The sequence below is a fragment of the Sinocyclocheilus grahami genome, unplaced genomic scaffold (genome assembly GCF_001515645.1).
Source record: "Sinocyclocheilus grahami isolate Dianchi unplaced genomic scaffold, SAMN03320097.WGS_v1.1 scaffold534.1, whole genome shotgun sequence".
NCBI lineage: Eukaryota > Metazoa > Chordata > Actinopteri > Cypriniformes > Cyprinidae > Sinocyclocheilus > Sinocyclocheilus grahami.
In genome coordinates this window covers 829,967-854,969 of record NW_015505713.1, presented here as the reverse complement: position 1 = coordinate 854,969, position 25,003 = coordinate 829,967, and the positions used below count along the sequence as shown (strand labels likewise).

Below are 25,003 nucleotides of genomic sequence, written 5' to 3'. Positions count from 1 at the left end.
GTCAATCATTCGCCATGTCGGACTGTCGCCTGACCTTTTCCAAGGACACCAGAGTGCTGGACTGGTGCAGATAAGCAGATCTGTAATTGTGTGTCTTATCCTGCTGTGAGAATGTATTTAAAAAAGGAAATGAGTTGTTTATAATATGAGACTATTTTTTTTCTTATGAAAGATCTCTATATGGAGTTAAAGAGACAGATGAATGCAGGGTGATATTTTGGTGTTAAATATAATAAGATAAAAATGTGTGTCCATATATGCTTGGTTGATAACTCATATTGCACTACACAGCTTTTGTCCACACAAAAGCTCTCTAGATTAAACATGTCTTTCCCCATTTTCATTTTCATTTTCAACTTTGTTCTGAAACACATCAACATAAGGAAAAAGTTGTTATATGGTCTTGAAATCATCAGGAGATAACTTTTTCTTTTGTCTTATCTGACCTTATGTCTTTTTCTAGCTGTTTCATTCGACTTGAATACATCTTGAATACATCTTTGAATACAAGATTGAATACATCTTCCTTCATACTTAATATGACCAGTCCCTGAAGTAACTTTCATAAACTTTTTCAACTTACAGTGTTATTCTTTTGGTAAAATCCATAAAAAGAAGGACTTTGTTTCTTTATTTGTTCTATTCTGTGTTCACATGTGGGCTTTGGGTGTTGCTCTCTGGCAGGTGAAACAGACAGTTAAGATCTCTGTTTCAGTGCAAAGGGAGGACAGATGAGCGTGACATAACACAATAGTGGACATGGACAAACACACATGCACACAGACACTCCCCCATACCAGAACAGCTGTGTGAAGGAGTGGTCCTTGCTTCTCACAGAGAGAGAGCGAGCGAGGGAGGGTCTGAAGTGATAGAGGAAAACACTCTTGAGAACTCCACATGGTAAAGTTCAGAAACAGAGAGGAGTGGAAGAACAGAAAGAGAACCTCAGCCAGGGGAGAGCAGCAGAGAAGGAAGAATACCCTCAGGGTGTGCAGGCTGTTGCAGAACTCTGGTGTTAGTTTGCCTCTCAGTCCTGTGCGAGACATAGCCTGGTTTATTATTCTGCGACTGACGTTTGATTTGAGGCTTTAGCTCTTGGTCCTTCTGAAGTGAGTGAGTTGTGGATCATGCAGGGCAGGGCTGGACGAGCCGCCCGTAAGGATGCAGTGTGTGAAACAACTCAGCAGGGAAGGAGTGTGGGGGAGATGGAGATAGAGGGGGAAACAGCAGCGCCCGTAGGGGTAAGTTTCTAATATGACAATTTTAAGCACAATGAACAAGTCTGACTTACAGCTATAATGATGTACTATACCATATTAGTATCAAAATAAAACTAAAACAAAATACAATGTTTTTTTCCTATGTAAAAAGTAAAATTAAGTCAGATTTAAGATGAATGGCACTAACTTTTAAAAAAAAATTATTTTCAGTTAAGCACATTTCCCTTCAAATTCTCATTACTGTGAAACAGACTGAGTACTATATTCCGAATAATTATCTTTAGAGTTGTTTAGTATTTCCCATTATTCTGAAAGAAAAAAACAACACCACCAAATACTGTAAACAATGCAATAATTTTTTAGGAACAATAAATGCTACTCTGAAAGAAATTTGATGTACAAACAATTTGAACTCTGAAATTGCTTGTACATTTAAAAAAAAAAGCATTACAAAGAAACAGCAAGTAACACATTTAATAAAATGTGAAATATTGAAGTAGAAAAACTGAAGTAGTATTTCTTGTAAAACATACTACAATCATCTTTGTTTTATTTACAACTTAGGAAAAAAACATACTACAATAAGTTTTATTTGCAACTTCAAAAAAATATTTGTTTACAGTGTACACAAACTAGTTTGGTAAACAGTTTTCACTGAGAAATTCCTACATTTCATAATTACAAAATACATAAATAATAAAAAAAAGTAGGTAGAAGTTTGAAGTAGAAAGACTTCAAAGCCTACTTTTGTAAATTTTCTTGTAAAACTTTCTCCAGTAATATTTATTTACAACTTTTCCTTTTTTTTTTTACTGTGTACCATGTTTGAATACTTAATTTTAAGAATAATTTATGAATAAATAATAATCAGTAAATAATAATGGGTTTACTGCATCATTCAAATAAAATTATTAAAATAAAGTTATAAAACATAATATTTCAAAAAGCCAAAATCATTTATTTGTGGATTTTGAGGGTAAAATATAATCTAGACAGGTTTTATGATTCACCAAATAAGTGAAAACAAATTTAATGTGTTGAGTATGCTTATGTACAGTGTGTGTGAGAATGTTGATGTACTGTGTGTGTGTGTGTGTGTGTGTGTTTAGAGTTGTTGCACCTGTGTTGGCATACGCCCTCTTTATTGGCATATAGTGAAGCTCAGATCAGCTCACAAAGTTTTGCTTCAAAAACGTTCCTGATTTATTGAATTGTAGAATGAAATTGTGTGTGTTTTTCTGTGTGTATGGTGTGTGTCCATGTGTCTGTGGCAAATCAGAGCAAGAGTACAAGGATTTACAGCCCAGTTAAACAGCGAGGGCCGTCTGCTCCTACCTTAAGATCCTCCCTCGGCCCGAAGGGAGGGAGACAGTTTAATGAGATTCCCTTTCCCCTCCTCTTCCTTCACAGTTCCAGCTTGACATTTGACACAACTCATTTCTGCAGTTCTGCACACATAAACACGTGTGTGTGCAAATGAGTGTGCCAGAAGTGTGTCAGGATGTTCTTCAAAAAGAAGCATCAGTGTCTTCCAAATGCTGTACATACGTATGTGTGTGCAAGTGTTTAAATGACTGTGCCTAGCCTTGGCAAGTTCCTAATTAGTCTCATATTGTATTCATTAGTAGGTGTTTGTGTTGGCTATGTTGAGTGACCTGTGGGAATTGCGGTTCAGCCTAGCGGCTGGCATTCAGGCTGGCATGTTGGCTGCTTGTGTTGCCAGAATATTGATCATTTTTTTAAATCCATGCAAAGTGTAAGACTAAAACACTTCTGAATGAAGGAGATATGACAATTCACAGAGCGCATAGTTTATTACATTTTTTATTATGCATGTATGTTTAGAACAGGTGTTATTTTGAGTTGTAGAACAGACCTGATAAATTGATATGTGATGTTTACTAAGCTTCTATAATGTGCTACATGTGAATTTACGCAAGAAATGTGAACGTAACACTGTAAATGTAACAGTGTAGTACTAGAGCGCATTCCTCAGCAGGGAGTCCCCGTCAACGCACGCAATAAGTGGATTATTGCCAAGAAATTCTCCACACACAAGCACATTGGTTTAAACCCAACAGGATTTTTATAAAGACTTAATGGAGATCTCTGTTTACACTACTTTTAATATTGTATCTTAAAATAAAATTAAATAAATAAATATAAAAATAAAATTAGATTCACCTGAGTGTTGCTAACATGCAATAGTACAAGTGGTATTAAATTTGAAGTGGAATAGGTCAGGTTTTCAATTTGTCTTGGATGAATTCAATGAGAAATGTCCGTTCAAACTGAAAACTCTGACTTCTAACTACACACTACAAAGGAGTAGTTCACCCAAAAATAAAAATTTGATGAAAAGTTAACCTCAGGGCATCCTCGATGTAGATGAGTTTGTTACTTCATTGGACAAATTTGTAGAAATTTAGCATTACATGCCCACCAATAGATCCTCTGCAGTGAATGGGTGCCGTCAGAATGAGAGTTCAAACAACTGATAAAAACATCACAATAATCCAGAGGTAACGACTCCAGTCCAGTTCATTTATTGTAAAGTGAAAAGCTGCTTGATTGTAGGATGTTTTTACCATCAAACTGTTGTTTCAGGCTAAAATATGAGAGAATCAGGACAGAGAGAAATATGCACAGATCAAGCACCGTTTACACGCAAAAACAGCTCAAAACTGTTTTTAAAACAAATAATGTGATATCTTTATTAGCTGTTTGAACTCTCATTCTGATGGCACCCATTCACTGCAGAGGATCCATTTGCAAGCAAGCGATGTAATGCTAAATTTCTCCAAATCTGTTATATGCTGAAGAAACAAACTCATTCACATCTTGAATGGCCTGACTCGGGTTAGTAAATTTGAAGCTAATTTTCATTTTTAGGTGAAAACAGTCCTTGTATATCTAGATAAATCAGAGTACAGTTTGTGACATTGTCTTTTTTGAAACTTGAGTCTTTTTCTCAGGAGAAAATCTGAGATAAAGGAGATTTCATTAGATTGCTCATTAGGAGAAACAACTGAAATATCACAAGAACAGCTTATGATTGTATTGCAATTTTTACAGTTTTTTTCTGATTCTGACTGTCATTTAAATGTGTACTGGCACATTTCATCATTTTTTCAGCTCATTGTTTGCACACTAATATATTAAGGAAGAGATTGACATCCCAATATTAAATGTATTTACACAGACATATTGTACATCAAAGGCATATTGTGTTTAATATGTACTTACTTGATTGTCTGAACACATTTCAGAGATGGCTGTGGCAAACAGCTTCATGAAACTGTGTGTGCGTGTTGGACAGGAAATATTTCTCCCCAGAGGTTAGCATCTTTTCAATTATATGTTAGCCAGTTAGTGCCTGAGGCCTGCCACTCAGTGCTGTGTGTCCCCATAAAGCAATGATGTCACAATGGACATTGTAACAGAGACCTATTCGCCTGTCTTTATTGGATGATGTAGGCTTGTTGGTGCTGACCATAGCCAATCATAGCGTGGGTTATGGGAAGCAGTGTGTGAACTGCCTGGTACAGTTCAACACAATACTCATTCACAACTCTCTTATGCCTTCACTTCTCTCTCTCTCACTCACTAACAAACAGAACAGAGTATCTGGGCACAAAGACATTTGTGTTTAACTTTGGTTACTGTTGATGTTGTCACATCATTGAATATGTTGTATTTTGAAATTTTGTACCACATTATTTCAGTATTGTATTAACTAATCTATCTAATACAGAGGAGTTTACCTGACAAATAGAATGCCTTAAAGGGATGATATTATTTCCTTGATCCTTTGAGATACCAAAGTTCATTGTTTGTTGAATTGATACTATAACATTCAGATCTCCAACGTTTTCCCAGTCCCTAGAGACTAAGATATAAAAAAAAGAAATGGCTTGTTCTCAACTTTATGACTTCTAAAATGAATTGTTCTCAACTTACTTCTGAAATGAGAAGACAAACCCTGCCTCTGAATATGCATACTTACTTATACAGTATATAGTAGATAAAAACTTGATGAGTAGTATGTTTGAACCCATAGTATTCATAAAACAGTGGGAGAAAAGTACCCAGATGACTTTTTACTTCCGGCGAGATTGTGAAGTACACATCTTTGTATCCCATACACAACACTTTGCTATCCCATGAGGGTACAGGAGGTTTTGTCAATGGATTTGTCAATGCAATTGACCCTTATTGGGTCACATAAATGTGACAATGTGGCAGATGTAGTACATTCAAATTTCATACTATATACACATAGAATATTTTCTAACAGTCTCAGTATAAATTCATATACATTATTCATAAAATTCATATACATTTTCATATACATTCATATATATAAACATTAGTGTAAATAGTGTAAAAAAACATTCTTACATTTTACAAATGATTTACACAGTAAATTAAAAGTGTACCTCAGAAAAAAATAGTATAATACTCCCTTAATGTCCCGACTGAATTCAGAAGAGTAGACATACCTTTGGTAACACAACAGATTGGTCTGACGATCTGCAGTCACTTAACAAAAGCAAATGTTACAGCTCTTCCATAAACCTTTTTAACTGATGGTCATTCATGGTTCATTTGGTTCCTGATTTTATTTTGTTGTCTTGAACATTTAATTTGTTCATCTGGTTTACTCCTGTTAAACTTGTGTGTGTGTTTTTCTCCAGGTAAAACCAAAAGTGATTGAGCCGTTGGACTATGAGAGCGTACTTGTCCAGAGGAAAACGCAAATACTAAGTGATGTCCTCAGAGACATGCTGCAGTTTCCTATTGATGACTTTCAGGTAAGAACGTCTGTTTATCTGCTCCCCGCTTAGTATCCATTCCTTCATTCTTCTGCTGTCTATTTTTTTCTGCTAGAGGCACATGTACACTTTAGTTCTGTCAGTATTTTTTGTTCTCTTCTTATCTGAATTCATGCTGCGATTTCCTCTGAACTGTTATTTTTCAGCATGATTCCGAGCACTGAGTAACCTGTGCAGATGTTAGTTTTCACAGTCTCTCAGTGGTGTGTCTTGAGTTTGCTTCCTCCTTCGGCTCGCTAGGCATACATCACTGTTCTTTCAGTGTTCATGAGGGCCTGCTTTTCCATCACAACCATTATACAACCCTCAAATAACATTACGGTAACATTGTCTCAGGGGATTTCTCAAGCTGCTTCTCTGAATGGAACCATCTACTTGTTTTCCTTTAGAAAGGGGTGTGTATGCGAGAGATCATTGTTATGGGCCTTGGTTTATGAGGAACAGAAACAAAACTGTGTTCTGCGAGCAACAGCCCAGTTAGCTGAAACCAAACAATTCAATTTTAGGATTAGCATTAGGAAATTAAACCTACATCTAATGAGAAATTCTAAATCTAATTGTAAAAATGTAAATGTTAAATATAATTCTCAGTCTCAAATCAAAAATCTTGTTAGTCTTAATAGTATTATGAAGACTGGCACTCCATTTATGTGTATGCATATGACATATACTGTACTGTATGTGGTCACATTCTACATAAAGCCTAAATCTAACACTCAGACAAACATCTCAGCATTTTTCGCATTTTATTAAGACATAATTTATAATGTTTATTAAAGCTGCAGTCCGTAAGTTTTGCCTCTTTGTCGCCATATCTGTTTGAAAACCTGGAATTGCAGCTGTCTGCGGAATTATCTAGCTTGCGTGGGTTGTGAGTCGGCACGACTCGAGCACGGATGAATCTAATGTTCTGAAGAGTATGTGTGGCCGTCAGTCACTGCACCGGTGTGGATATTTACTGTACTTCGCAATCACAGATTCTAGCCTATGTCTTGGAATATGAACCAAATAAGAATTTTCACCGTATATTGCCATCTGAACAAGTAAGTAACAAGCCTGCCACGTTTGTTCGTAATGGTGATTAAATCTAAAGATCGGTTAGCTCATATCACATCAATCCGTTCAAATTATTATTATGGTTATACTTTATTCTCAAATGATTAATGCTAACAACATCAGCATTGGTGACTATGAGGATAGTGTGTATTAGCGTGTAAATTTCAATTTCTGCACAGTCTAATCTAATTGTCATACTCTTCGAATTTCATATTAAGAAATTATTTTAACCCAAAAAGCTAATTATGCTCCCTTCGAACTGGTTTTCTTTAAAATACAAATCTTTGTAATCCCAGGCTATCTGTAATCAGAAGCACATTTATAACGGGAATATAATTTAATTTCATTCACGTGTTTCATATTAACACATAATCCTTTATGGATTACAATCCGCCATCAAAATGATACATTTAATTATTCCAGCTGCTGTGAGAAAAGGCTATAAACGCTCGGCCACCTGCAGGATCCTCACATGCGATAGCCTAGTAGCCGGGACAACTTCTTTATGTTTACAGACGTGACGTAATGACGCAGTGCCATGCTCGAATTATAAGCTAACCATTGTGAATCGGGCTAAAGTAAGGTGATAGTTTTGAACACTGGCTGGTTATGTACTTGCTCAAATATTGATTTCGGATAATTTTCAACCAAAAAATGTTACGGACTGCAGCTTTAAGCATTTTCTTTTTGGTGACCATTACAAATGTTAACTAAATGTTAAGTATTGTATTTTATACATTACACAATAAATATAAATCATTGTAACTCATTTTAGATATAAAAATACACTTACAAATTGAACACACACACACACACACACACACTTAGGCTCTCATACAATGCTTCAGCAGTGTATAAAGTCATGCCCAGTCCAGACAAGGCTAGTAAACTGACTCCAGAGCATAACGCCTCAGACTGGTTAGGGATGAGTTCACCAAGATTATTTTCAATGCATAATTTACTTATTTAAGATTTTACAAGCACACAAGCTGGTTAAAATGAGCATAGCGCTTCATGTAAAACCCAGGGCTGTACAGCAATGGACAATTTAGCTTCATGGTCAATGTTGGTTTCACATCAGGCCTCAGGGTCTATAGCACAGAGATATTCACATGTGTGCTGGAGTATGAATGCAGACTGAGATGATGTGTCCTAGAAAGGCACATCTGAGACTCTGTATAATGATAGAGTTAGAGACAAGACCCTGTGCTAGTTATATTAAATCAGTCCATGTCCTCACTACACTGGGAAAAAATATATAATTTGGACCAACTTAAAAATCAAATATGATTCATTTTATTGCTACAAAAAATGTCAAGATTTACACTGAACAATCTTTTTTATGCATGTATCCATGTAGATCTCCACTTTGAAGCGTCAGGGCAGAACTCTGTACTCTTCAGTACCAGATGGGGCAGAAAAGAGAGCCAGCAGCCTGCTTGTGCAGGAGGTAAGACCTCATATGCATATAACATACACTCATGGATCAGATCGAAAAGAGTGTGAATTATTAATGAATTGCATTCATTGATAGCGTTGTTTATTTGTACATGTTGTATTGAGTTAGCATAAGATTCATTAAAGGAATTATGCAAATCGGACTGCAAACCAATAATTTTGAAGCCTAGTCTAATGCTATTTGCATGCTGCTACAGCATTTGCATTCCACAATTTAAAGGTCGGATCTGAGAGGATGCAGTGGAATACCACAATCTGGCACACTTTACTGAGACTGTACTACATTTCCCAGTCACTGCAGTCCAAGCACCCGAATCATCTCTTTAAAATGCACTTGAACGCGTGTCTGGATATATGCCTGGTTACGGTTCTCTTCTCAGGCATTTGATCATCAATTACTGCTGTTAGATCAGACAATGCACTTAAACATCTTGCCGTAATAGTGCAAATAGTGCAAAGTCAATTGTGTATTTTTTGCAAACAAGTGTAATCTAAGCTTAATTTTAAGCATTATTTACATTAAAATGAGATGTGTTAGTTCTTATAAGAATAATATGACTCATGAATAATATCAATTTAACCCTATAAAGCCTATATTATCATATTTGATATGCAAATTTCTAAGGCCTCTAAGTGGCCTTATCATCTCTTTAACATCTCTTTCAGAAATGTTTACCTTCAGGACGTGATAAACACTTTTTTTTTGCCATGAAATCTTTACTTATTTTTATAAAGCAACTTATAATGCTCAGCAAAAAATACATGTTTTATCACAGACTATCATTGATCATATTGGAAGGAATAAGACCTTAGATACAAGTAAAACCAGAGCAATGTATTGAACAAACAGAAATTGTCAACAGGTCAAAACAGATTCCTAGAAATTCCACATTTATGTTACTTCTTCAATAATTCTATTATATGTGTATATGCATTTGCATTAGAATAAACCGTATGTGTGTGTGAGGTCTGGGTCAGGCTAGGGTTGTGTGGATATCACGGGCATTGGGCGTCGTCAACAGAGAGCGTAAAATGATACTTCCTCCCCGCTAAAGAGCTCAATGACATCATCAAGGACAGCTGGGCCAGAACCAGGCAGTTTTCCAGCTTTTCACAAATCAAAACATCTGCCTGGGCTGTTAGTCATGTGCACACGTCCACTGTACACCCCAGAACAATATGCATTCTGAAGGACTGTTCTGTTAAACTTGAAAACAACTTCTTGGAAACAACTTTGTCTGACATAAAATGTGCGATTGAGTCATTGAGTAAACATTTATAATTATTTTACTCCAGAGCCAATGTCATTTTGTTTCAAAAGAGTTGTAATTAAATCTGATCCACAAGGGAAGGCAAACAAGATGAGCTGCCCAAGAAATTTTCATTTATTTCATAATGTCATAAGTCATCAGTGTTGCTGGTTTTGGTGGTTTAGTTGTCCAAATGCTTTTTGTTTTAGTATCAGGAAAAAAACAATAACTTCAAAATAACTAATGTTTAGTCAAGCGTCACTATTACTGTTGTTCATATTTAGGGTTAGTCTGATTATTAAACAGACCCTCCTTTTACACTTTGTACTGTGGACGTAAATGAGACCTCAGATTTAATTTTAAGTGATAAAATGGGCACAAATATCCTACAGTGAAATACAATCAGAAGCAAAACTTTTAGGCAACCAGCTTCAGGACTTTTTTGAGTTTACTCAAATTAAGGAAAAAGCAGTTGTATAAATTTAATTAAAGTTGTGTGAGTCCGCTTAAAAATTATGTAGATTTATTATTTAGGTTATTTAGATTTATCTCTATGTCCCCGAACGAGTTTGTAGAAATTGATGCCATGAAATTGAAGAAATGTCACCAATTGAACACTAATCGCACTAATGGTGACTTAACATAAACATATAACTTCTTTTAACAAAATGTATTCAAAACTAATTCTGAATAATAAATATTTGCATGTGCTCATAAATCCCTATTCTTTTAACCAAAAACACTAATTATTCAAGGGCAAGGAATTATGGGTGATGAGTGATCTGCTCAGCAGCCTGTTAGGCTGCGTTTACACTTGGCATTAACATGCGACCTGTATCCGGATGTTGTCCACATACACATTGAAAAGACCAGTGTAAACGCACTTCTGATCGGAATGTTATCCGATTAGCATGTCCTGGTCCAGAAGTAGTCAAGGACGCATTGTGATTGGATCACGATAGATTGCGGCGTGTTCTAATTGACTGATGATCCGATCTGCTTGATCAGATTGCGGTGATCGCATGTTAAAGCCAAGTATAAACGCAGCCTTAGTTTGACCCTCCTCTCCAAACTTGACGTTCTTGCTTTTTAATATTTTAAGTTGCTCATAATAAATGGCTTAAAAAATTACTTGATTAAATACTGTGTTTATTTATTCAGTGTCAACTTTTCAAAAATGGAAGTGGGAGTTTTTAGATTGTAGTAACCACTCAGAACACCACAACACACACACACACACACACACACACACACACACACACAAACAAACAAACTGCTTCATAAGTACAACTCATGTTTTGTCCAGATAATGTAAAAATCTAGTTTTTATTTACATTTTTTACTTTATATTTTTTATTTTATTGTATTTCTATTTTACCCCAAAGGAATAATAAAACTAACAGATGGAGTACAGAGACAGATAGTTTAGAATAAGCACTTGAATGCTTAGTTCAGAATGGTCTTAAATCTACTTTGTCAACTGATCTACTCTCTCGCTGCCTTCCTTTTTCTTTCCGTTAATTGGATTTAAAATAAGAAAGTCGTTTTGGGTTTTAGAGGCTTTTAGTTTCATCTTATCCCTTTAAGAACTGCTGAGGACTGAATGCTTGCCTTGCCAACAAAGCAAATAGAATTGAATCTGCTTTAATGTAATGCCCATATGATATATTAGTGTCTGTTTGTGGTGCAGTGTGGTGACAGCTTTAACAGTGATTAGCACAGGGATACAGTCAGGAAATTATTTTCTAAAAAGCTGTTGCCATAGATTGCTTTGGAAAACATGATTCTTATTATATTGCTGGTAGTGTATTAGCCTTTTTGGGGTTTTGGGTCCTTGTATGTGTGTGCTTGCTGGCATATTTGTTTATGTGCTTTCCGTATGACAGTAGAGAGAAGACAGACATGTTTTTTTTTCTTTTTTCTTTTACAGTGCATCAAGACCTACAACTCAGACTGGCATGTCGTGAACTACAAGTATGAAGATTATTCTGGAGACTTTCGCCAACTTCCAAAGTAAGGAACATAAGACTGCTAAAAGTGATCTAAAGAAAGAGAAAAGCAATGGAAAGAGGCGAAGATAGTTATTTTAAGTCCAGCTGTTCTTTGCACATCACAAGTGGTTGACTGATATGTTGGCAAATATTTGTCATTTTTTAATTTTTGGCATCGAATATTTTTTAAAAGATTTTCTGTTTGTCCTACAAGTATCGGAAGCAGTACTTTTAATTTGACAGCACCAGGACTTTTATTTGGGTAGTGCTATTTATTTGAACAGTTCAAAAAAAATTATTCAACAGAAATGTTAAATAAGGAAAGTAAATGGAAGGTCATTTTTATAGCCGTTACATTTCTATTATTAGTAATACTTTCTCATATTTTCATCATTTACAAATACACATATATATGTAATTTTAACAAGTCATTGAATATGTAGTAAATATTTAAATCCAATTATTTTATTTAGTGTGATATCATTGAAGTAGTGGTTGACTGGCATATTGCAAAGTAAATAAATAGGCCGATATTTGACCTTTTTAAATTATTAGTAGTAATTTTTCTGTTTGGTCTTTAAGTTTTTGAAGCAGGACATTTTATTTTCGATAGCTCTGAGAATCATTTATACTTAGTAATCACAGATTCTAGCCTACGTCTTGGAATATATGACCCAAATAAGAATTTTCACCGGATATTGTCATCTGAACAAGTAAGTAACAAGTCTGCCAGGTTTGTTCTGACCCACTGAGGAAAAAAGCATTACAATAAATCATGCTACCAATGGTGATTTAATCTAAATTAGCTCATATCACATCAAACCGTGCAAATTATTATTATTGTTATACTTTATTCTCAGATTATTAATGTTAACAACATCAGCATTGCGTGACTATGAGTATAGTGTGTGTGTAGATTTCAATTTCTGTACAGTCTAATCTCTAATTGTCATACCATTTCGAATTTCATACCAAGAAATTCTTTTAACCCAAAAAGCAAACTATGCTCCTTTCGAACTGGTTTTCTTTAAATACAAATCTTGTGTAATCCCAGGCTATCTGTATTCAGCAGCACATTTAAAACTGAATATCATTTCATTTCATTCACATGTGTTTCATATAATCCTTTCTGGATTACAATCCGCCATTTAATTATTCCAGCTGCTGTGAGAAAAGGCTATAAATGATCCGCCACCTGCAGGATCCTCACATGCGATAGCCTAGTAGCCGGGACAACTTCTTTGTTTACAGACGTGACGTAATGACGCAGTGCCATGCTCGAATTTCCCGCAAAAACCAACCCGTACCACTCAAATTAGAAAACATTATTACAACCTAACCGTTATGAATCGGGCTAAAGTAAGGTGATAGTTTTGAACACTGGTTGGTTATGTACTTGCTCAAATATTGATTTTGGATCATTTTTAACCAAAGAAAGTTACGGACTGCAGCTTTAATATAAATTTTATTTAAAAATGTATTAATGTATCTAATTGAAAATAAATATCACATTTAGTTTACTATTGTTATGTATATTCTATTTACTATCTTTAAATTAAACTGTGATAAATCGGCGATTATATCACCAATTAGCAACTCTGCACTTTTAGATATATCGGTTGACCTCTACTTAGAAAGCAGCTGCCTATGCAAGTAGTCGACAGCAAGGCAGCTCACTAGGTATTGGAACAGAGCCCAAGAGTTATTGTTTGCCAACAGTGTGTTTGTGTGTGTGTGTGTGTGTGCGTGTGCGAAAAAGAGAGATGCTATTTTACTCGCTAATTTTATCAGTGTCCTCATCCTGTCCTGCCCCTGTGTTGACAGCGAGGTCTCGTCCAGAGCTAAATCGGGAATTGTGCCTTTCTTCACACAACAACAACCCATCAGCAGCCCATTTCCTCCTCTCTTTTGCTTTCTCTTCCTCTCTATTTTGTCATTCAGTACATACATACTCCACCTGTTTCAGGACAGGGCAGCAACCACTGATGTCACTTCCTGTCTTAACTAACTGATGGAGCAATTATGGCTTAGCGGTCAATAACTGGCAAATCACATTGTGGAGATCAGGAGACAGCCAGTGTGGCATTTGGTAAAGGAAGCAGGAGGGATGATGGTGATGGAGGAGACAGAGATAATGTGTGCTGCGTACATGAAGCTCCTTCGTCATCATCATCATGAGCAACATTACAATCCGCCCACTACTCCTTCATGAAAGTTCTGCTAATGCAATTTCCTTGAACACACATACAGTAGTCAAACACTCGCACATGCACACACTCATCTGTGTTTTGCATCAGCTGTGTGAGTGAAGAGCAACAGTGTCCTTGAGGTATAAGCACTGAACCTTTTTGTTAGACTTACAATATGTCCTAAAGACATGAATGATCATTTAGCTTGTTGAGATTTTTTTTCCACCTGGAAACCACATAGCCACCCACTAAAAACCACTGAGAACACCTTAGAAAAAGCTAGCAACACTCAGGTAACCACCCCTCAGTACTCTAGCGTTGTGATGTTGACTTTTTCACAGGCAAAAAATAGTAAAAGTCTATGTGTCTTATGTTTGTTTTTTGTATTTTGTTCCTTTACAGTAAAGTTCCTCGGCCAGAGAAACTAGCTAGTCACGTATTTGAGGTGGACGAGGATGCAGATAAGGAGGAGGTAAGGGTGAATTGCCTATGATTCCTCATTGTTTTCCCTGGGAAAACAAACAAACAAAAAACACTTGTAGCAGGGGTTGATTTTAAGTCAAACTAACAGATTTTTTTGTTTAGTTATATGAAAATCATGTTAAAACTATTTTGGAAATGTTTTATTATGCTTTCTTAATTTTTCATCTCAAAAGACTTTTATGTACAGTTTTTTACACTTGCAGTCTACGAAGCTATGAAAAAATTGATTATATAAATATAAATTATTATTATGAATTATTATTTTTATTTTATTAAGTGCCAGAAGACTTTTATTTTGAAAGCAGTGAGAACCAAGAATTATGAACCCAGAATTATGTTTCAAATTATGATTGCAAAGAGCAAAAAATATTAGCTATTTTAACATTTGTTGACAATGTTGTAGCGCGGCGAACAATTTTGTCTCTAATGCAGTTTTTTTCTAAATTTAACTACAGTGTCAGTGAAGAACATGATTAAGATGAAATATTGTAAAATAAAATAATAAAAAATAAAATGAAATAATAAAGTGATATACTTTTACTTGAAACAAAAGTGATAAAAGCTAAAAAGGTCATTATAATTACAATCTAGCTGTAATTAAAAAAAAACTAAAACGTGGAAATATTATTTAATTGCATGTAATTAGGTTACATAAATTATTAAATGTGAAACTTGAGTCAAATGTTAAATGTTCAAATCTATCATCTGTCTATCTATCTATCTATCTATCTATCTATCTATCTATCTATCTATCTATCTATCTATCTATCTATCTATCTATCTATCATTTATTTATTTTATTTTTAACCCACAAATGTGCCATTTATGATTCAGAATGCGGCACTGTAATTACAGGGATTAATGTCATTATGCAGCCAGGAATTTGATCACATTCAGCTGTTTAAACTCACTCTGTCTTGACCTTTGTTTGATAAACTCATGAAAGAGCACAAGAAACTCATGTGCTATTATTTCTTTACTCTACCATTTTCCTTAGTATGGTGACAGGCAGAGGAAATGGTATTCACCATATCTACATACATGCACCATACTTCATCAGCCTATTACAACACATGATTTCTCTCGCTCTCCTTTTCTCTGTTCTCACTGGCTGATAAGCAGAATAAATAAATAATAAGGAACTTACAGCTCATTAGCAATGCGTTTGTGCGGAGCCTCTGGGACTACATTAGCCTTAGAGAAAGAGCAGACGCAGGACTCTGTCTCTGGGCTATCTGATTCCCTGATTGGGTTTCACCTACATTTCCCAGAATTCCAGCTCCATGTCTGCCGTTCTGTCTGAGCGCTCACTCAGGGATGGAGTTTGTTTGTACAGTTTGAAGGCTGTTCCCTGTAGGAATGAGCAAGAACATAAATAATGGAGGGGGTCAGGTGAAAATGGACTTCATGTTGAAACACGGAGGAGGGCGTCCAGAGGCTCTAATGTGGGAAACTGTGTTAGATATCGACATGTTTTTGTTCAGGCTTGAAGAAACAGATGAAGTCACAGTGTGTGGGTGTATGATTGCACCTGTGTGTTCTTATATGTGCTTGTTATGTTCTTCCCTGGTTCCTGAAGGATGCTGCCTCATTGGGCTCTCAAAGAGGGGGCGTGTCCAAACACGGCTGGCTGTATAAAGCAAACATGAACAGTGCCATCAGTGTTACCATGAGGGTGAGTTAGCAATATACACAAGCCCTTTTCAGATTTAATGATGATGAATTTGTGATTGAGATGATCACTATGTTTGAAATAAAATAGTAGCATACTGAATAGAACACAAACTATATATAAATATATATAAAACACAACACATTATGCAAAGATAAACATTTCATAAATTAGTAGGCTACATTGTTGTCACCACAATGCATGCTTAATTGGAATCTCTACTCAAAGCTGAAAATAAAATAAATCTTGCTCGCAAATTACACAGCTGTTATTCATATGACCCCAGTTGATCAATCAGTGTTATTCTGAAGTGAAACAATATGTGTATGTGGAATAAAATACTACTATTTTAAACTTTTTATGCTATAAAGCATCACTGATAGGTTATAGTATCTCTTTAATTCATTAAAAGCATAGTTAAAACAAAAAAGAAAGTACCGTCATCATTTACTCACTCTGAAGTTGTTCCACAGATGTATGAGTTTCTTTCTTCTGTTGACACAAAAGAAGATATTTCAGAGTTTTGTTATCAAAACAGTTGACGGTAGCCATTGACTTCCATAGTATGGAAAAAATACTATGCAAGTTAATGGCTACCAGCAACTATTTGGTTACCGACATCCTTTAAAATATCTTCATTTGTGTTCAGCAGAAGAAAGAAACTACAGGATTTGGAAAAGCTTGAGGGCGAGTAAATGATGACAAAATCTTTAAGTGGCATTCATAGTTATTACCTCAAAAATATTCTTTATTTTATTCAAATAATAAGTTGAAATGGTTGAATATGGTTGATATTGCTTCCAGTTCATTTGTCACACTAAATGGTCAAGTAGAGTGCATTGCATTGTGGGATATAGTAATGTGCTGTAGTTGCACACTGCATGTTTTGAAAAATGTTCATGCATACAGGAGATTTTCATATCTTGCATGGTATGCATACTGCACACTGCAAAAATAGTAGTATTTTTGAGATCCGAGCATAACCATAGCATCAAGTTTTGATGTCATTGACATGACATGGAGTGCAGTTTCTGCATAGCTTTATGTTCAGCTGCTTGTTTTTAGTTACGGACAGAGCTATGCAAATTCTGACCCTTAGTCCTGCTCTAAGAAGCAGATTTGTGCTCACCATGCGATAGACAGGAAGTGGGGCCTTACCAACTTCCACTTCTCACTAATCCATTTTCCCATGGTCCCATTCCACTAGATGCTATTTTTAGAATGAACATAGAGTGTTTACATCTGCTATTTTCATTTAATGATCTTTGCGTTCTCTCTTTCTTTCCCTTTAGTCTTTTAAGAGAAGGTATTTCCATTTGACCCAGCTGGGAGATGGATCATACAACTTGAACTTCTACAAAGATGAGAAAATATCTAAGGAACCCAAGGGAACCATCTTCTTGGACTCCTGCATGGGTGTCATCCAGGTAACTACCAGTGTAAGAATCCATGACATGTTTAAAAATGCAGTTCATACATGTATTGGCTCAAATGGACCTGTTCTATGGTGAACAAGTTTTTAATTTTTTAATTTATATATAAATTTGGTTTAGTTTCAAAATTAAAATAAATTTGTAAATTTTCTGGGTATATAAAGTTAAAAAAAAAAGTATGGTTATGCTGTCCTTATGTCATAAAGAAAGGAAAAGGCCTTTCCTCAAAAAATGTGTGAAAAGAAAACTACATGAAGTATTTTTTTATCTTTTATTTTATTTTGAAAATATATCTTAACAAAAAGTCATTTGGTGCAACCAATCTGCATAAATATATAATATAATATATTCCAGCAGACCTCTCATTACTCTGTCAAAATAGATAATATGACCTTTTTATGACAAGGTTAGTTCAGGTTCTAAAATGGCATGTGGTACAACTCATATATTAATAATAAATATTTCTAAATTAATAATATTACATAAAATATAACTAAAAACTTATTTTTTCTTGGAAAATAATGATAATCAGATTTATTCAGTGTGTAAGGAAAATGTTATTTATGTTTATCAGTCTGTTACTTCTATTGAAACTCATTATACTGTAATTGACTGTAATTATTGCTTTTTTACTGAGGGATCGAACCAAGCTAACATGATACTCTGTAGTAATCAACATTGTTCCACAAATTTTATCGATGCAGCTTAACTTGTATTGAACCCAGAACATTCCTTTTAAAGTTCATAAGGACGCCAGAAGAATAAATGCTTTGTTTTGTGTATTTACTGCAGCACAAAGCAGTTTATAGAAGGAGTTCAGATCTCTAATAACATCCTCATGAGTCCCTTCCTTTGTCTCGACCAAGAGGGGATATCAGTGTTTGGATGGCCAGTTCCTCAGATGGGGCTACTCAGGGTTGCAGAGAAAGAGAAAAAGATAAAAACGAGCGAGAGGTACAGAGGAAAAGATGAGGTCCAGCCTAATTCACGCATGATTTCTCCCAGGGTCAAATATTTCCATTTTCTCCTGTGGTGCGCACAGTGTGTGTGTGAGTGCAAATGTGATCACATTCCTCGATTCACCAGCCCTCCTGAAAGAATAAAATACTTCTTTGGTATGCGCAACCTGTTTTCAACATCTGTTTTTAGACATTTTGTCTTTTTTCCACATTTCAGACAAAAGAGAAATAGTAAAAGTTATTTCTAGGTCTAAAACCTAAACATTTCAACAGGTGCACATGCAAAGCAGCCAGATATTCCTCAGCAGTCGTCTGGGAATAAATGGCTTTCAGCTCCTGCTGCAGGATGGATATATTTTCCAGAGTCATTTCTGGTGTAAATTCATCATAAATTCATAAAGTGTAAAATCATTCCAATGTCTTGGGTGTGCTCACATTCCCATAGGAAAGAAAAGTAAAAAAAGAAGAACTTATGTCTCGATTGTTTCTTCTTGACACCAATGAGCTTAGATGGAGTTCAAGTGAAGATTTTACTTCTCAGAATCTATTGTTTCTCAGATTTTTCTTCCAGAACAAATACCTCACTAATAGTCCAGTAAGTTTCATAAGAGTTTCATAAGAGATCTTACAATGTCTCAACCTTGCCAAGATACCAATCAAAAGTCAATTTCCAATTTCAATAAATTCAAAACAAAATCTCAACAAATTCTTCCAAGGCTAAATTATATGAGCTATATGCTATTCACTGCCAGTGGCATGACTAGAAATGTCTTTCTTTCTCTGTCACCATGCAGAACAGTAAGGTGCGTCGTTTTGCATTTGAGCTGAAGATGCAGGATAAAAGCACGTATCTTCTGGCGGCAGACAGCGAAGGAGAGATGGATGACTGGATCAGCACCCTCAATAAGATCCTCCACAGCAGCTTTGAGCTCGCCATGCAGGAGAGGAGGAACGGAGAACTGCACGATGGTGTGTGTTTGAGTGTGTGCACTTCACAGATGTGTATGTCTGATTTCATGTATGTTCGCTGGCATGTGTTGATACATTACTATATATATATGTGATAATATAAGATTGTTGACACAGTTAGAATACGCAGACACATATTTGCAGATCCAGCTGGCGTGGTTGTGTTTCATGTATGTGTTCTTTGAAGAGACCACCCGCTATTTAAACAACTTTTAAAAGATAGTTCCATATACCCAACACTCCTGAAGTGACGCACACATAGCCATGCACAAACAGTAACACTTAACACCTCTTAAACCCTTTGGATTTCACACAGGAGAGGAGGTTGGGAGTCTTTATTTACATTTGATGAGTTTCAAAAGGACGGCACATTCCTTTCATCTCGCCTCGAATAAAACAATAAACACCTGTCGGCCAATCAGAGTGCAGAACCAGATATAACTAATTACTTGTGGAGCTTGCTAAGGCGAGCATGACTGTTGCTATTAGTCATACTAAGGGTTTGGGATCAGAACAAACTTCTGACCCTAAGAATTATACTTTTAGTGCCTAACTCGTCTCGCAATGTTTGTTCTACGGACATGAATGATACCTCAAATCATGCAGAGGAGATATGTGCTGTTACAATAGACAGATTAATACAATAAAATGGGCAAAGAATCCTTTTGACTTGCCTTTAGGGAGGAGCCCAAATCATATCTAGGGGCTGGAATATCTTGGGAAAGAAAGCAACAACCCAGAACACCATAGAAACCACATACTGAACATATTAACCCTAGGAACCCCCTAGCAGCCACCAACAGCATCCTAGAAACAGCATTTTTACCTTTTTAAAACCACTTAGAACACCTTAGAAGCATTTGAGCTGAAGATGCAGGATAAAAGCACGTATCTTCTGGCGGCAGACAGCGAAGGAGAGATGGATGACTGGATCAGCACCCTCAATAAGATCCTCCACAGCAGCTTTGAGCTCGCCATGCAGGAGAGGAGGAACGGAGAACTGCACGATGGTGTGTGTTTGAGTGTGTGCACTTCACAGATGTGTATGTCTGATTTCATGTATGTTCGCTGGCATGTGTTGATACATTACTATATATATATGTGATAATATAAGATTGTTGACACAGTTAGAATACGCAGACACATATTTGCAGATCCAGCTGGCGTGGTTGTGTTTCATGTATGTGTTCTTTGAAGAGACCACCCGCTATTTAAACAACTTTTAAAAGATAGTTCCATATACCCAACACTCCTGAAGTGACGCACACATAGCCATGCACAAACAGTAACACTTAACACCTCTTAAACCCTTTGGATTTCACACAGGAGAGGAGGTTGGGAGTCTTTATTTACATTTGATGAGTTTCAAAAGGACGGCACATTCCTTTCATCTCGCCTCGAATAAAACAATAAACACCTGTCGGCCAATCAGAGTGCAGAACCAGATATAACTAATTACTTGTGGAGCTTGCTAAGGCGAGCATGACTGTTGCTATTAGTCATACTAAGGGTTTGGGATCAGAACAAACTTCTGACCCTAAGAATTATACTTTTAGTGCCTAACTCGTCTCGCAATGTTTGTTCTACGGACATGAATGATACCTCAAATCATGCAGAGGAGATATGTGCTGTTACAATAGACAGATTAATACAATAAAATGGGCAAAGAATCCTTTTGACTTGCCTTTAGGGAGGAGCCCAAATCATATCTAGGGGCTGGAATATCTTGGGAAAGAAACAACAACCCAGAACACCATAGAAACCACATACTGAACATATTAACCCTAGGAACCCCCTAGCAGCCACCAACAGCATCCTAGAAACAGTATTTTTACCTTTTTAAAACCACTTAGAACACCTTAGAAGCCACATACTGTAGCAACACCCTGGCAACCCTCCATCCATCCTACCATCCTAGGAACCACCCATAACACTCTAGGGACCCCCAAACAGCCACCCACAGCACCCTAGAAACCCATGAATGAATGAATGAATGATGCATTTATATAGCGCTTTGTTGTGTATTGTTGTACACCCAAAGCACTTTATAATCATGTGGGGGGGTCTCTCCTCAACCACCACCAGTGTGCAGCATCCACTTGGATGATGCGACGGCAGCCACAGGACAACGGCGCCAGTGCGCTCACCACACACCAGCTACAGGTGGAGAGGAGAGAGAGTCATAGAGCCAATCAAGTGGTTGGGGATTATTAGGAGGCCATGATTGACAAAGGCCAGGGGGGCAATTTGGCCAGGACACCGGGGTTACACCCCTACTCTTTACGAGAAGTGGCATGGGATTTTTAATGATCACATAGAGTCAGGACCTCGGTTTAACGTCTCATCCGAAAGACGGTGCTTTTTGACAGTATAGTGTCCCCGTCACTATACTGGGGCGTTAGGACCCACACAGACCACAGGGTGAGCACCCCCTGCTGGCCTCACTAACACCTCTTCCAACAGCAACCTAGTTTTCTCAGGAGGTCTCCCATCCAGGTACATGAGAGAACCACGCCGCATACCTGTGATGCTGCTGACGCAGGAGCCGGCGTTCTAGCTTTTTATGAAGCTACATTTTACTATCTATCTAAAATACTTAACTATTTTAACAATGTCCTTACTACCTTTCTGGGCCTTGAATGTGTCCGCTGCGTTGCTGTCTATGCAGGGTTAGAAAGCTCTCGGATTTAATAAAAAATATAATTTGTGCTTCAAAGATGTACAAAGGTCTTACGGGTTTGGAAAGACATGAGGGTGAGTAATTAATGACAGAATTTTAATTCCTTTAAACATGAACTATCCCTTTAAAGCCACTCTGAATACTTTAGAAACTGCATAGTTAGCATCCAAACACTCTAGGAACTCCCTCGCAACCACCCATAACACCCTAGAAACCACATATGACATATACTCATTTTTAAACCAATTTGGAATACCTAAGAAGCTTTAAAGTAATGCCCTAGTAACCACCCACGATACTCTAGCAACCACCCAAAACCCTCTAGCTTTGATCACAGGAATAAATTACATTTGTACTTTGGATCAAATAAATACAGGTTTGGTGAGCAGAAGAGAATTCTTTAAAACCATTAAAAATCTTAAAGTTCAAAAACCTTTGACTGGTAGTGTACACTCTTTAATCATAAAAAATGTAGTTTGACAGCTTTAATGTTTGAGCAGCCACATTTTTGTGTTTGTTGTTATGATTTGACACTGCTATCTGACAGTTTTCCCAGTCGCTACGTGTTGATTTATAGACATTGGGACTAATGCCTGTGCTTGCTGGTTTTGAGTGTTTCAGCACAGTTGAAAGTGTGTTTTCTCTCACGCAGATGATGAGCTAGGCAAGACAGACATCTCGCCGGGGAATTTTCAGGACAGTTTCCAGGTATTGTGAACACATAGACGCACATATAGACATGCATGATCTCCTGATTAGCTGATTATACAAACAATCATCTACAGTTTCACAGGGTGTGTGTGTGTGTGTGTGAAGGTGAATACTGGTCTTTGGCTCCTGTGTCTTGACTGTAGTATGATCTCAATGCTGGCGTCCTCGCTGTCTGCCCTCTCTCTACACATCCACAGTTTTTCCACATACCCTTAGTCCTCTAGGCTAATGTTTTCCAACCATTCCACAATGAACCACCCACACTTTGGAACACAGACACACACACATCCCATCTCTATCTTGCTCTTTATTCTCCTGTCTGCCATCTCTCTCCTCCCTGGAATCAATCATCTAGGCGCCTCTTCTCTCTAAAGTCAGAATATTTTCTCACACATCCCATGATACCTCACTTTAATGATGTTAAATACATTTATACTATTTCTTTTGTCTTATTTTGCAGTGAAAACATCTAAACATTCATAAAATGTGATGCATTTACTTCAGAATTAACAGTGTAAACAGAGATGTTAGATAATTGTGCAATTGCAAATTATGTTACAAATGCACAAAGAGTAATTCTTGTCTTCCTTCTGTTTAATAAATGTAAAAAAACATGCCATTTTAATGTTAAATCTAACTATATTTAGATTTAAAAACATTTATTTTTCAGATATATTCTCAGAAAATGAGTTATATTATGTTATTTTACTTCTCATGTGCATTAATCTTGTTTTAAGTATTTTTAGATATTCCATTGGAAACAAGACAAAATAGCAATTAAGAAAATTATTTTTATCATGCAATATGCTGGAACAGGAAACACAATCAGCTGGTAATTAGCAACTAGCAACCTGTTTTTGCTTTTCAGAGTGCGAGAGACATTGAGTCCAAGATGAGGAGTGAAACTCGTCTGAAACTCTTTACTCTGGACCCTGACACACAGGTGAGCCGCAGCTCCAATAATACATAATCCATTAAATCGCAGGGTGAGCTACTGGTTTTTAAGCTTTAAGTTTTAATGTGTGTATGTTTTGGCCTGTAGAGACTCGATTTGTCTGGCATTGAACCTGACGTGAAGCAGTTTGAGGAGAAGTTTGGGAAGAGATTTTTGGTCAGCTGCAATGATCTGTCCTTCAACCTTCAGAGCTGTGTAGCAGAAAATGAGGAGGGACCTACTACTAACGTAAGATTCACATGCACAATCACAGTTGTTCTGTGGTTATAAAGCTCTTTTCTTTGGCTAAGTATTACTGTTTCTGATGAGCGATGTGTTGTGGCAACCAGTCAAACTCCATGGGAAAGGGGGAATTGTGTGTATATTGATAGTCCACCCTGTATACGATTACATAAAGGTAAATGTGTAATTATTTCAATGTTAAACCAGTTTCTCCTATTCCAGTTTAATGTGCGCACACACTTACAAGACTTCTCAATAAGCTTCAAGTGTAAATATTGTGCCTCTGTGGTGCTTGCAAACATTCCTCTGTTTGTTGAAGCGGTTCAACATGTCAGTTTGTAGCTCGACCCACACTTCTGGTACAGATTAGATGCAGCTTTACTGTTTTCTTCAGGTGGAGCCCTTCTTCGTGGTGCTTTCGCTGTTTGATGTGCAGAACAGCCGAAAAATATCTGCAGATTTTCATGTGGATCTAAATCACCCACTGGTCCACTCCATGATCCCACCACCCAGCATGCAGATAAACGGAGGGGTGGACACACCTCACGGAGAAACGCTGCTTAGTGAACTGCCGGAGGGGATGCTGCAGTATCCCAAAAAAGTAAGATGACTAATCTAACAGTTTATTTTCAGAGGCAGATGGATGGATGGATTGGATAGATTGGATAGATGCATGATGAATGGATGGGTCGATTGAATGGAAAGATATTAAATAAAATACAATAAACAGATAGATAGATAGATAGATAGATAGATACAGTGGGGAAAAAAAGTATTTAGTCAGCCACCAATTGTGCAAGTTCTCCCACTTAAAAAGATGAGAGAGGCCTGTAATTTTCATCATAGGTATACCTCAACTATGAGAGACAAAATGAGAAAAAAAAATCCAGAAAATCACATTGTAGGATTTTTAAAGAATT

At 36.6% G+C, this 25,003-nt stretch overlaps 1 protein-coding gene across 1 annotated transcript in view; it reads left to right on the top strand.

Annotated features, from left to right (window-relative positions):
• Nucleotides 1-876: 876 nt before the first annotated feature.
• Nucleotides 877-25,003, top strand: part of dock9b (dedicator of cytokinesis 9b) — a 67,355-nt gene continuing 43,228 nt past the window's right edge. Inside the window, exons 1-13 of the mRNA XM_016238245.1 lie at nt 877-987; nt 1,093-1,241; nt 5,918-6,034; nt 8,472-8,561; nt 11,750-11,832; nt 14,402-14,471; nt 16,062-16,157; nt 17,447-17,581; nt 19,341-19,515; nt 22,848-22,903; nt 23,775-23,849; nt 23,949-24,089; nt 24,478-24,684. Coding sequence (XP_016093731.1) covers nt 1,128-1,241; nt 5,918-6,034; nt 8,472-8,561; nt 11,750-11,832; nt 14,402-14,471; nt 16,062-16,157; nt 17,447-17,581; nt 19,341-19,515; nt 22,848-22,903; nt 23,775-23,849; nt 23,949-24,089; nt 24,478-24,684 — 1,359 coding nt within the window. The 5' untranslated portion in view covers nt 877-987; nt 1,093-1,127. The remainder of the gene's footprint in view (nt 988-1,092; nt 1,242-5,917; nt 6,035-8,471; nt 8,562-11,749; nt 11,833-14,401; nt 14,472-16,061; nt 16,158-17,446; nt 17,582-19,340; nt 19,516-22,847; nt 22,904-23,774; nt 23,850-23,948; nt 24,090-24,477; nt 24,685-25,003) is intronic.